The sequence below is a fragment of the Eulemur rufifrons genome, chromosome 8 (assembly GCF_041146395.1).
Source record: "Eulemur rufifrons isolate Redbay chromosome 8, OSU_ERuf_1, whole genome shotgun sequence".
Taxonomy (NCBI): Eukaryota; Metazoa; Chordata; class Mammalia; order Primates; family Lemuridae; genus Eulemur; species Eulemur rufifrons.
The window spans coordinates 89,923,657-89,938,180 of NC_090990.1; the positions used below are offsets into that span (position 1 = coordinate 89,923,657).

The 14,524-nt window shown below is 40.1% G+C and overlaps 1 protein-coding gene across 2 annotated transcripts in view; it reads left to right on the plus strand.

Moving 5' to 3' along the window:
• The window catches only part of FAM20B (FAM20B glycosaminoglycan xylosylkinase), a 39,631-nt gene extending 26,180 nt beyond the window's left edge, over positions 1 to 13,451 (plus strand). For both annotated transcript variants that reach the window (XM_069480262.1, XM_069480264.1), the window contains exons 5-8: positions 4,267 to 4,438; positions 4,648 to 4,839; positions 7,273 to 7,332; positions 10,393 to 13,451. In XM_069480262.1, the coding sequence (XP_069336363.1) occupies positions 4,267 to 4,438; positions 4,648 to 4,839; positions 7,273 to 7,332; positions 10,393 to 10,624 (656 nt within the window). In that variant the 3' untranslated portion in view covers positions 10,625 to 13,451. The remainder of the gene's footprint in view (positions 1 to 4,266; positions 4,439 to 4,647; positions 4,840 to 7,272; positions 7,333 to 10,392) is intronic.
• Positions 13,452 to 14,524: the final 1,073 nt, after the last annotated feature.

The following is a 14,524-nucleotide window of genomic DNA, read 5'->3' on the forward strand; positions in this document are numbered from 1 at the left end:
AGCCTTGGGGGACATAAAGCAGAGGAAGAGAATGAATTTTGGATATTTTGTTTCCTTGACAGGAACATCCAGAAGTAAATGTCAAATAGTTATTTAGGAGCTAAAGTCTACAGTTTAGGAGAGAAGTCTGGGCTGGAGACGTAGATTTTTATCACAATCGACAGTTTACCCAAGGAAGACATGGAGATAGTGATCAGAAAACCCGTTTTTGAAGTTTCACATATCCAGGAAATAGTCAAAGATTCAGAGCTCCAGGCTCATGGCAATAAAGCAGGGATACTGAAGTCTGGAAAGGTAGATGGAGCCTTATTAGTGATGATAAATAGCTGGCATTGATTGGTCTCTGACAACGTGTCAGGCACTGTGCTGAGCATTGCCATAGACTGTCTCGTTGACTTTTCACAGCCCCATGTGGAGGTGTTGTAACTGTCTTCACTTTACAGAGGAAGCGTGGAGAGATGAAATTACATGCCCACAGTCTTGCAGTCTCCTGACGAAAGTAGTCTACATTTTAACCCTAGTAACCTGACCCCACTCTCTTAACCCATACACCGTACTCCCTTCAAGTTATGAAGAGTCTTATTTGCCAAACTCAAAAAGTTTGGATTTTATCCCCAAGGTAACAGGTTTCCTATACCAAGCAGTGTTTTGTTTTTTTACATTTTTTGAATTAGTAATACATTCACACAATTCAAAATTCAGTGAAATTCAGTGAAAAGTTTTCCTCCCATCCATCCATTTCCTTTCCCTTCCTCCCAGTGGTAACCTCTATTACTAATTTATGTCTTTTTTGTTTGAAATATGAATATATATTTTTAACCCTATTTTATACATGTGGCGCACTATACATACTTCTATATCTTATTCTTTTTACATAATATATCTTAGAAATCTTTCTATAGCACATATAAAGAGCTTTTTCATTCTTTTATTGTTTTATCAGCTACAAAGTGTTCCATTCTATGGATCTACCATAATTCATCTAACCAGTCCCTTATTGAACTTAAATGTCCCAGTATTTTGTTTTTACAACCAGTGTTTCCCAGAATTACCTTGTATGTAATTACTTCACACATGAGCAAATATTTCTGAAAATGGAAGTGCTAGGTCAAAGGGCACGTACATTGTAAATTTTGACAGGTATGACCACATTATTCTACATACATGTTTAACCAGTTTATATTCTCAGGATTAATAGATGAGAGTGCCTCTTCCCTGCAGGTTCTCCAACAAGGTATTATCAAACTTTTGTTTTTTGTCTGTTTCATATGTAGCATCTTTTTATTTAAGAGCCATTTGTATTTTCTGTTAACTGTCTTTTCATAGCCTTTGCTCCTTTTTTGCTGTGTCATTGGCCTTATCAATTTATAGGAGCTCATACCTACTCCTTTGTGATATGAGATGTAAATATTCTTCCCAATTTTTTCATTTATTTTTACTTTGCTTATGATTTTTTTGCCTTATAGAAATTTTTGTTTTTCTGATTTTGAATCATATTTAGCCTTACTCACTCTGAGGTTATGGAAGAATTCTGCCTTATTTCCTTTTAGCACTTTCATAGTTTTTTTTCCACATTTAAATTTTTGATATAGTTGGAATTTATCATGGTATGTGGAATGAAATATGGCTCCAGCTATTTATTTTTTTCCAGATGGCTATCAATTGTCCCAATAGCACTTATTAAGGAGTTCATCTTTTTTCCACTGTAATAAATTTTCATTTGTATGTGCTTCAATTTCTGGACTTTGTATTCTTTCCATTGGACATTATCTCTATTCGTGACTTGGTCTATATTGTTTTAATTGTTGGGGCCTTAGTATATATTTTGATATCTCTTCAAAACAGTCCCTCTCTTGGCTCTTACTTTGAGAGTTTTTTAACAGTTCTTGTTTATTTTTCATTAAGAGCTTTAAAATTTTATCTAGTTACACTCTAAAAGATCTGCTGATATTTCTGATGCGATCAAGTTAAATTTATAATTTTATATTTCTAAAATTATAAACATTATAAAGGTTGTATATCCTGCATTCAAATCTTTTTTATCTAGAAAAATTTTTAAGGTAAAACAGAATGATAAAATCAGCTTTGTGGGTATAAGTATAGTTGATTAGTTTCTATTTTACTGTGCCAGAGGTTGGAAATGCTAGTAACTTTGACTGTGACTATGCCAGAGGTTGGAAATGCTAGTAACTTTGAATGTTATTTTGTCTCCTCGAGAACACACATACCATACATGAGAACATAAACAGCCATTAAAGGAGTAGGTGAGGTTTTTATAGGTAATTTTATAGGAAATTAGTTTCTTTATGGCTGTAGTTCATGGGGGCAAGGGCAGTAAACATTACTTGCCTTTTACGTTTTTTATTTTCTAAACTTTCTATTTTGAAATAATTTTAGATTTACATAAAAGTTGCAGAAATAGTCCAGAGTTCCCCAGAATCCTCACTTCTTAATACTTTTGAACCATCTGAGAATAGATTGCAGACATGAATGTCCCATTATTCCATTGAATGCTTCCTTAAAACTTCAGTGAGTATTTCTCAACTACCAGGACACTCTCCTACACAATTACATTCAACCATCAAAATCAAGGGATTAACATTGACCCAATGTCACCATCCAATCCATATACCCTATTCGGATTTTGACACTTGTCTCTGTAATACCCTGTGTCAACCCAGGATTCAATCTAGGATCAGATCACATGTTGTATTCCGTGGTTTTTTTTTTCTTTTTAGCCTCTATCAGTCTTTTAATAATTCTTCACTCTCCTTGTGTTATATGACGTTGACATTGTTAAAGAGTGCAGGGCAGTTACTTTATAAAATATCTCTTAATTTGGGTTTGTCTGATGTTTCTTCTTCATTTAGAAATTTTGGCAGGAATACCAGAGAAGTGATATTGTGCTGCTTTTTATGCATCATATCAACAGGTACATGATACACATTTATTGATGTGTCCCATTGCTGGTGACGTTGACTTTTATCACTTGATTAAGATGTAAGGTTTCTTCAGTGTAAAGTTAGTAAGTATTTTGCATTTACTAATAAGTAATTACTAAGTACTTTGTAAGGAGATACTCTAGGCCTATGTAAATATTCCATTCCTTATCACATTTTCACTGACCAGTTTTAGGATTTATTGATAATTTTTGTCTGAATCAATTATGACAGTTTCTAAATGGTGATTTTTTAATTCTATCGTTGCATCTAGACTTATTAGTTGTCATTCCATTGAAGGGTAGAACTTCCCCTACATATACATTTATTTATTTATATCACTATGAACTCACAGACTTAATTTGCTCAGAGTTATAATTTGTTACTAGTATTATTTACGTTGATGCTTGAACTGTCCCAGATTTGGCCAGTGGAAACTCCTACAGACTAGCTCCTATGTCATTTTGGAATTGTCCCATCATTCTCTGAGCACTTCCTTACAATTGGCATAACACTGTGGTCCAGGCTCGTCTAATACTTTGCCTGCCCCAGCCCTGGAGTCAGCTGTTTCTTCAAGAAGCCCTGGTTCCTTTTAATGTAGTATTAAAATGGTATTTAGAAACTAATACATAGATGCTAGGTATGCTGATTTCTATCTGGGTGTCATTGTTTCCAGGTTCTCTTGACAGACTGAGGTAAGAAGTGTATGTATGTATATACTGTATCTGTGTATCTGTATTGAAACCACGAGTTCAAACCAGTATCTCTAATTCTAATTCAGCACCACAAGATTTATTCTGGCCTTCTCCCTTTCTATATGTTTAACTCACTTCTCCATCTGTGAGAGGCCTGGTTCCTGTTATGTCCTCTATCTACTTATTTGCTCACCTCCCCCCATTCCCCTACCCACGTATATAACCAAACTCTGGCCACAGTTGGCCCAGTACATGCCCCTTCCCACCCTTCCTGAGTACTTTGGCCAAAGTCTCAGCCCTGATGAAGAAGAGGAGATTATTTTCCTTTAATTAAAGTGAGTTCAGAAAGATACTTGTGATGGTAGTTGACTCCTGAGAGAGAGACCTAGTGGAAGGGATGCAGGAGAGGGAGACTTACTTTTTAGTATATATCCTTTTGTGCCTTTTGAATTTTTTTATACTGTGTGCTTTTATTACCTATACAGAACATAAATGTTTGAAATACAGTAATTTCAGGATCTTTGTTTTCACAGTACCTGTTTACTTATCTGCTCTCTTCTACATTGTTTAGAGGAGAATTTGGAGTTGTCATTTTTTTCCTTAAGTATATCTGGCTCCTTTCTGTCCTTTAGGAAACAATACTTGTTTCTATGGGAAGTGTTACTACTGCCGAGAAACAGAGCCAGCTTGTGCTGATGGAGACACAATGGAGGGGTCTGTCACGCTTTGGCTTCCAGATGTGTGGCCTCTGCAGAAACACCGACACCCGTGGGGCAGGACTTACCGAGAAGGCAAATTGGCCAGGTAAATGCTCCTGTGAGCCACTAGTTAATTCTCCCCTGTGCCTGGCCAGGTGCCAACCTTGTATAGGAGCCAGTAGTTCTGTCCAAGAATAAAAAGAACCATGGGGTCAGGGCAAACCTGCTAGGTAGGAACTCTATCTTCTCTTTGTTTTAACAGTGCCAGGTACAGTGTTGGCACTCAATAACCCTGGCGATGCTGCTTACCTCCAGGTGGGAGTATGATGAGAGCTACTGTGATGCTGTGAAGAAAACATCCCCTTATGACTCCGGCCCACGCCTCTTGGACATTATTGACACAGCTGTCTTTGACTACCTGATCGGCAATGCTGACCGCCATCACTATGAGAGCTTTCAAGATGATGAAGGCGCTAGTATGCTCATTCTTCTTGATAATGCCAAAAGGTAGGACCAGCAGGACTGTCCTTGTCAGTGAGCACACTAGCTCACTGTGTATAAAAGGTTTCTGTTTATAAAAGAAGGAAATTTTCTTGGGTAATCTGGAAAACATCCAACACAGAATTGATAGAAGGTGTTCTTTTTTCCATTTGGGGCCTTTGCTGTTGGCACCCATCCTTCCTTCCACCCTTAGGGATCTCAGGACTTTAAAAAATGGAAAAGTGGTTCTTTCAAGGAGTTGAAGACTCTGTAAGCCTCTTCAGAGATAACTGTAAACCAAGGCCTTTAGTTTGTTACTACCTAAATTATTCATTCTTGGCTATGATGTTTAGAATTTTGAGAAATACACATTTAGTAAATCATGGAGGGCCAGGGCTCATTCCTGTAATCCTAACACACTGGGATCCCAGATGGGAGGATTGCTTGAGCTCAAGAGTTCAAGACCAGCCTGATCAAGAGTGAGACCCCATCTCTACTAAAAAATAGAAAAATTAGCTGGGCGTTGTGGGACACACCTGTAGTACCAGCTACTCAGGAGGCTGGGGCAGGAGGATCGCTTGAACACAGGAGTTTGAGGTTGCTGTGAGCTATGATTACGCCACTGCACTCTACCCAGGGTGACAGAGTGAGACCCTGTCTCAAAAAAAAAAAAAAAAGGTGGTGGCCTCATTAACAAATGCTGTACAAGCACTCTTTGCCAAGGAGCCATGTCTTAGCTTATTTCCAGCAACCAGTGTTAGCAGTAGTGACCTAGTGCCTGGGCAATTCTGGGCTCCAAGGAAGCATTCTGTTTAGTGAACACTTATCAAATGTAACTAAACATGTGGCACTAAACTGGCCACCATAGGGAATGCAGAGTGCAAAATGATAATAGAGTGTGTTCTCCAAATAGCTTAGGTGTTATCATAGCTCACTGCAACCTCAAACTCCTGGGCTCTAGCGATCCTCTTGCCTCAGCCTCCCCCATAGCTGGGACTACAGGCATGTACCATGACACCCAGCTAATTTTTCTATTTTTAGTAGAGGTAGGGTCTAGCTGTTTGCTCAGGCTGGTCTCCAACTCCTGGCCTCAAGTGATCTTCCCACCTTGGCCTCCCAGAGTTCTGGGATTACAGGTGTAAGCCACTGCACCTGGCCAAGGCTGCCATCTTATACTGAGCACTAGGCCCCTCATGCCCCGTGAAAGATGGTGACAGCCACAGAAAGTGAAAGGTCAGCAAATGCTGCCTCTCCTTCCAACCCATCACTGCAAAGCAGGTAGTGGCCATTCTGCTATTAATATTATATGTTCCTGAAAATCTTTATCCATTCTTGTAAAAATAATCATTTTTTAAAAAATGAGCAAGTGTACCATGATACACATGATATGAGATGCATATCAAAGTAGCTGTTGTAGTCTGCTGAGCTGCTATGACACAATACCTTAGACTGGATAATTTATAAACAACAGAAATTTATTGCTTATAGTTCTAGAGGCTAGAAAGTCCAAGATCCAGGTGCCAGCAGATTTAGTGTCTGGTTAGGGCCCATTCCTCATAGACAGTGCCTTCTATGTGTCCTCACATGGCAGAAGAGGCAAACAGGCTTCCTCTGGCTTTTTTTATAAGGGCACTAATCCCATTCATGAGGGCTCTGCTCTCATGATTTATCTCCCAAAGGCCCCATCTCTTAATACTATTGCATTGGAGATTAGGTGTCAACATATGAATTTAGGAGGGACACATTTAGACCATAGCATTTGCCTTTACTTTATATTACTGGAGTACCTATACCATACTAACAGCTACCAGACTGTCCAGCTATTCAGGTGAGCTTCTGGGCAAAGAGTAAAAGATTGAGGGTTTTTCTAGAATCAGTTCTCCTTTTCTGACTCTGAATTACTGGTAAAATCATTTGTGCATCTGCTTTGAATCAATGTTTCTTCAGCCTCTGTGAGCAGTTTTTCCAATTTGAATTTGTCCACATACTTATTTGTAAGGGAATAGGATATTGGTAATTTTGGAGTAGAACAAGTATAAATTTTTTTTTGACAAGTAATGGCCATCTGCTTGTTTGTGGGAACCTAATATGAATAGCCTTAATTTCTCTCCCCATGCCTTAAAATCTTTTCAGGCTAAGGGGTCTTCAAGTGCTCCTTTTGGTTGGTCAACTCCATACCGTGTTTGCTGTAGTCATGCTCTAGCACCTTGCAGTATCTTGGCAGGAAAAGGGGTTATGATAAATGAGTATTTGTTGTTAAATACTTCAGTACAGGCTGTTAGGGATCCTATGTCTAACTGGTCATGCCCTGCTTGTTTTCAATTTAAGTGATTTGAGCTGCTGGAGCACGAAATTATCTAGGATCACATTTGGGCTTCTTATGGAACTTGTTGATACTTTAATACTAAGAAGGGAACTGGTGCTTCCACCTAATTCACTAAGTTTTAATTTAATTTTCAGCTTTGGGAACCCTTCGCTGGAAGAAAGAAGCATTCTTGCCCCTCTCTATCAGTGTTGCATGTAAGTCATGCACAGCAAGTGCACGTGCCTGTGTTGCCTTCTTCCTTTCCAGGCTCAGGTAACAGCGCATCAGCTTTCTTGGCCTTAAAGCTTTCCGTACCTGAAGAGTGCGTATCATACTTTTCCAACCCAGAACCCCTGGAGACCCTGAGGTGGTGGGGGACCGGGGGAAGGCGGAGGCAGGTAATCCAAAGCTCAGAATTCATTTCACATTTTTTTTTTTTTTTTTTTGAGACAGAGTCTCACTCTGTTGCCCAGGCTAGAGTGAGTGCCGTGGCATCAGCCTAGCTCACAGCAACCTCAAACTCCTGAGCTCAAGCGATCCTCCTGTCTCAGCCTCCCGAGTAGCTGGGACTACAGGCATGCACCACCATGCCCGGCTAATATTTTTTATATATATTTTTAGCTGTCCATATCATTTCTTTCTATTTTTAGTAGAGATGGGGTCTCGCTCTTGCTCAGGCTGGTGTCGAACTCCTGAGCTCAAACGATCCGCCCACCTCGGCCTCCCAGAGTGCTAGGATTACAGGCGTGAGCCACTGCGCCCGGCCTCATTTCACATTTTGTGTGAATAGAAATTGTAGTCTATTCAGTAATACATATCTATGCTTGGTTTAATATCAGAATATAATCATCCCCTACACACACCCCAGCCCCTTGCCAAAAAAAAAAAATCCTCTAGTAAAATCTGTATCCCTAGTTGCTGCACCTGGCTTAGATTGTGGTTTCAAGTTCTCTCACTCACCTACCACACACCACCTGGGGTTTGCAAAACTCACTTTGAAATTCTCTGGATCAAAAGTAACTTTTTCCATAAGTATTTAATAATTGATTTTTTAAAAAACTCTACATTAGAGAACAAAGAAATTGAAAAAGCAGTCAAGAAAATGAGACAAAGACTGGGCTCCAAAAAGCTCCTTTTCAGATCATGATTCCTGGTATAATTTTAAAGCACGCACATCAAGGATCAGCTGGGACCCACCTTGCATGGCTACACAGAAGAGCAAGTCCAGGAGCATTACTTATTACTAGTCAACTCCCAGAAAGAGTCTTATCACATAAGACTGCTATCTGTTTTTCTTTTCTTTTCTTTCTTTTTTTAATAGCAACAAAATTCTGCAGAAAGTAACAGTTTACCCAGGCAACCCTTAATTGTCTTCATTAATGTTGGAAAGCAGTGATACATATAATCAAAATATGTGCATTTGTCTTTGAAGGAGATATTTTTGTGGTAATAATTTTATCAGTCTGGTCTAGTAAGGATATAGGAAAGATATTGTGTGTTAAACAGGGGTATTTAATATAAAGAGTTATTAAATTCTGATATAAGAGTGACTATTAAAAAAACTAGGGCTGAGGGAGAGTACCCAAGAAGGACAAACTTGGAAAAGGGATCCTCTCCCCAAGGCTGAAGTTTGGACCTCAGTAGAGAAGGCGCAGTTCCCCCACCGGACAGCAGAGAAGGGTGCTGGTTTGCAGGTGCTGAGCAAGCCAGAGCAACCCTCCAGACTGCAGGTGGGGCACCGGCAGTGCGCAGCTAGCGTCATGGTGCAGAGGGGCAGATGGAACCCGGTAGGAACCCTGGGTGCTGCAGGTGAGGTACAATTGTGGGCAGAGGGAATTGGGGTGCCAGCATGGGCAGATGTCCTTCGAGGCTCTGGTTTCCATGTTGAGGGCCTCAGGAACGTTACCACCAGGCCAGACTAAGGCTTCAGGGTCACCAAGGGCCCGCACCTGCTGGGAAGGTGGCTGGGGCAGAGCTCCATCGGATGACCTCCACACATACTGATCCACAGAAGCATCCAGAAACCCCCTTCCTCCTGCAATGTCCCTCCAGCTGTCCCTCCAGCACCCTCTACCAAGAAAGCTTAAGAGGAGAGATGCTTAAAAGAATTTTGTCCGTTATAGCAGAGCATATATTGAAGAGTGAATTTGGAGCTGAGAGGCAGTAAGTGATAACTTAGTCACACAGGGGAAGCTCTAATGCTCTGGGCATTTGTAGTATATTTCAGAATCTTAAAAAACTACTGCATCTGTGCTTGTTCATCCCTTCCGTGCTTTATGCAAAGATTGTTCCTTACCTTTTAAATAGTTGCAGACATTTCTTACTGTCAGACATTTCTGCATACCTAGTAATTTCCACTTTACCCACAGAGAGTAAGAACTTTTCTTCTGAGATAAACCAAAGATCCTCTTTAGTTGGTGTCTTTGTCCATTTTGCACTGCTGTAACTGAATACCACAGACTGGGTAATTTATAATCTGAAATTAATTGACTCACAGTTCTGGAGCCTGGGAAGTCCAATATCAAGGTGCCGACACCTGGCAAGGGCCTTCTTGCAGAGCCCTCATGGCCTAATGGCCTCTTAAAGGTCCCACTTCTTAATACTGTTAGAATGGCAATTAAATTTCAACATGAGTTTTAAAGGGGACAAACATTCAAACCATAGCAGTTGGTGAAATAATTAAGGAAAATAGTATCTTAAAATAATTTTTTCCTATTTTTAATATTAGTGGTAGGTATTTTTTAAAATTCAGAAACACATAAAAAAGGAAGTTAAAATTACCCATTGACATCTAAGGATACCTCCTGTTAACATTGTAGCATACTTCATTCTAGTCGTGTATGTATGTTTTGTTTTCCCACAGATTTGGAGTAAACAGGTATTTTTCCTCCAACCTTCTCCCTCAGCATTATAGCATGGGCATTTTCCCATGCCACTGTTTTCAAAACTGTTCTGAATGGCTGCATGGTATATCCCTTGCATGGCTAAGCCATAATTAATTATTTCCCAATTGTTGGACATTCAGATTGCCTCACATATTTCCTGTATAAATAGCACTGCACTGAACATGTGTAAATCTTTGTACATATCTCTGACTAATTACCCAGGAAAAAATATCAAAACGTGGCAATGTGGCACACTCATATTGTAGAGGTAATTCTAAAACAAATGGTTTTTTTAGTTAAAATATTTTACTTTTGTCTGCCAAGTAGGCTTTAAACTCCATTTGATAGTGAGAGGTTTTATGTAACTTGTCCTAAAACTTCTTCTTCCAGCATTCGGGTTTCCACCTGGAACAGACTGAACTACCTAAAGAATGGTGTGCTAAGGTCCGCCTTAAAATCTGCCATGGCCCATGACCCCATCTCCCCCGTGCTCTCTGAGCCTCACCTGGATGCCGTGGACCAGCGGCTCCTGAGTGTCCTGGCCACCGTGAAGCAGTGCACTGACCAGTTTGGGATGGACACGGTGCTGGTGGAAGATAGGATGCCTCTCTCCCACTTGTAATTCTCAACACAAAACAAGTGAAACATCTTTTTACAAAGATAGAGAAACAGCACAATCAATCCAAATGGTATGAGATGGATTGTAAATGGCCAGCAGCAAGTTCTGGTGATGGGGAACAGGGTGGCCTTGGATGTCTTTGGTGTTTTCTGTAGCAGAAGCTAAAGCAAAGACTGCAAGTTTCAGAGCACCGACATGTTCCCGCTGAGTCACCTGACCTCCTCAGCAGTGGGTATCGTAGTCACTTGGTCCTAATTCCCATGCCAAAGGACAAACAGAGGTGTGACATTTGGATAGGTGAATGCTGGGATTGGTTCTAGAGTGTGTGTTTTGACCTGAACCTTGCAGTCCTTTCTTCAGACCTATGGATTTTGTGGAAACACTTTGCAATCTCTTGTATCTTTTTTTTTTTTTTTTTTAACCAGGACTGGTCAAATCAGAAAGTCAATAAAACTTTGTGTTCCATCAAGCCAAAATAGCATACTCTGCTGAAGGGGATATGGTTGAATCAGGGAGATGGTTGAATTAGTGAAAAACAGGTTCCCCTGTATTTAGGTTCTTAAGGTATGCAAAAAGCAAACATGACTTTGTACCTAAGTAAAATCTGCATTCTCACAGTTGTGTCCAAATTAACCAAAAAGTTGTCTCTGTTTCTAGAGAAAATACATTTATAACCCAAACATGAGTTTCTTATGGAGACTAATATTTTTTCTTTTTGCTTAAAGCAGGCAAATCCTTTCTAAATTAACAAAGCAAACTGAAATAATATCTTGAATAACAGTCAGGTCACCTGTGATCTCTGCCATCCTCATTTCTGCCTTGAAATGAATTTCCACCTCTGCCTTTAAGGTATTTGGTCATTGCAAATTGCTATTCTCAAGATGACACTGGCCACCCTGTTTGTGCCTTTCTTGTGAGGAAAGGCAGCTCAGTCCTAGATGAGAATGTACACCCTGCTGGTGGCTGGACGTATCTTTTGATTTGGGCCACACAGAAGACTGGAAACAAAGATTTTAAGCCTTCTGAGCCTTGAAATTAAGGACGTTACCAGGAAGAGCCTTAAGATTTTGGTGAGCACTTACCCACAAGCTTCTGAGAGCAGCTGGCAGGAGACAGGAGGAAGGGTATCAGCTCTGCATTCCTTAGTAAATCTTATTTGAGCTAAATTATGGCTTCATGTTCTTTCAAACACATGGTGTCTTTAGTGTGCCACACTGAAATGAATAAAAATTGTTCTCAAACTGGGAACTTCATTCATAATGTTGAAGGCAGAAGATTCTGCTAAGGAAAAAAACAGGAAGGAAAGCTGCTTTGAATATTGTCTCATCCTTTCTTCAAAGTGATTGTAGAAAATGTGTCATTTTATTCTCTTCCCTATTATTTTCAAACTCATGATCGTAAGAGATATTTTGATTCACAGCAGTTAGAGTTAGAATTAAGCTAACAGAGTGGCATGGTGTGGCACTGAGAATGTAAGGAAAAGTATGCCTAGGCAAGTCTTGGAGAAAACCAACCATATGCTTACAGCCTGAAAATTCAGAAACACTAAATTCTGTTTGAAAAAAGAGGTGGATATCTTTTTTAAAAAGTATTATAACACTGTTCTCTTTATAGTTCATTAGAATCTAAGGCTGTTACAATCAAGTTATTAGAGGGGTTTTGGTAGCTCTAAGTTAGGTGTCCCAACCAAACATCCAAAGGTAGATGTGGTTACATTTTTATATTATAAAACTAGGAAAATCAGAACTGATTGCCGTTTCCTGCCTTCCTCCCACTTCTAAAAATGTTCATTCCAAAGTTTGAATGTAGAAATTTCTAAAACTGTTCTTTAATATGAGGCTGTATTTTGGGTTTGGGAAGGGAAGGGGTACAAATAATTTTCTGTGCAAAACAAATTAATAGGATCTGATTTGCTCAGAGTATTGTCCAATAATGTATTACTAAGACATTTCTCCCTGTTTACACTCAGGATTAATATATCAAGTGAAATTTAAGAAGGAAAGGGAAGAATTCAGGTCCACCTATTGCATACTATTTTGGGAAAGATGAATCCTTCACATGGCAATTTCATTGTCACCTGAAGTCAGCATTGTCTCCCAAAGAAATTCATCTTTTCCTTTCTTAAAAAAATGCCTCGGCTAGCCCTTCCCATCCACCATATTCCTTCAGCCTTCCTTCTCGGTCACCTGCATGTTCTTGTGCGGTAGCTGAGCACGTGTCGATGGGAAGGCGGCACGCAGCAGTGAGCTGTCTTATGAGTCATCCTGTGAGCTGAGCTTCAGGAAACATGAGTAAAGGTATATGTATGTATGTAGCCATATGCGTATTCTAGCAAGAAAAATATATTTATTTTGACACAGGGGAACGCTGACTTACATTGCTGAGGGACTTGAAGCTAGTAAAAGGTTCTCAGTCTCTAGGAGTGGACCTAAGCGACATAAAGATGATTCGTTCTGCAGACACCTACTGAGCCACTCTGTCTGCCAGCACTGGCTGGGCACACCCGTGAGCCAGGTACACCTGACTTCATGAAACTCATTTTACAGGGGAAGGCCAGTTTTTCTCACTTCAATTCTGGGTGGTGAAAAAATAGGGGATGGGTACTATATTGCCACAGGTTTTTAGGAACTGAGGTGTTCCTCACAAATATGAAATGTTGGGGGAAACTGGGAATAACTTACTGGGAAACTAATTTATTTGTTGAAACAGGAGATGTAGGAACCCTCTGTTTTGATCTGCCAAGGATTTTGTCTCAGAACTGTTGCACAAATAAAGGCTGTGCTTGGTAAGACACCAAACAAGACAGATGTGCATCTAAATTTCTAATGTGTTCTATGGGTTTCAATTCTGAAAAATTAATAAAGATTTTAATAAATGTTGCTGTATCATCTTTTCCTTTTAATCTTTTTTTCCCCCTTTCAGGATATTTCCAGCGTTCCCTGTACCAATTTCCCACCTGTTTTGTTAAGGGACAGATTACATCTTTTGCACCCACTTAAATTTCAGCAGGGATTATTTCACAGTATCTGATGGACGTGACCTTTGACTTCCCTCATACCAGGTTGTAATTGTACCAAAATTTTCCATAGGATCATTCTTAGGTGCTTTTTCTGTATTTAATGGTTAACTCCATTCTTGCAGCTTTCTCAGAGATAAAGAATTATGAATCCTGAAGAACTTGTCAGCACAGTACCATAAAGGCAGGAGGAGAAAGCCAGTTGCCCTGATTATAATTCTTAGGACACCCAGGTTTTTAACTTTTGCAATGGAAATCCAGCATCATAAACCTCAACCAGACAACTGAGCAGAGTTCTTGAGATTTTTGTTTTATTTACAGCATATTTGTGCTTGCACACATGGGGGAGGCTGGAGGCTGGCTGGTGCAGCTCACCAACTCGCACGTACAGACGCTGCTCCAGGCCACATCGCAGGGCTCCTCTGCTTCTCAGCACACTGGTATTTGAGCTCGAAAAAGGCAGCTTGGAGTGGCGAGGGTGGGAAGGGGAGGGGAGTCAGTTACTGGGTAGTTTCGCCCAGTGTGTTTGCCTATAAAACTGATTTTTAGCAGCCTTCATTTTGTAAAATAGACAAGAATGGTCATCATCACTAGTTTTCCACAGGTGGAGTTTTGTAAGGTAAGTCCAGCATAAATCCCAGGGAAGAATGGTGTCAAATCACAATTTGTGAGATGTTTGCTTTTTCTGCAGATGTTTGGGCATTGTGCTGCAGGCTGTGGATGCCACTGAGATGACAGTGACTGTCTCTTCCCTTAAAGAGCCTATAGTAGTCCTGGGAGACAGAACCGCTTGTGAGGCCCAAATGCCTCAGGAATGAGGTACATTAATTACATCACTAAGTGGGACTCAGGAGCAGGGAAGGATCACTGGGAGGGAGGGTAGACAG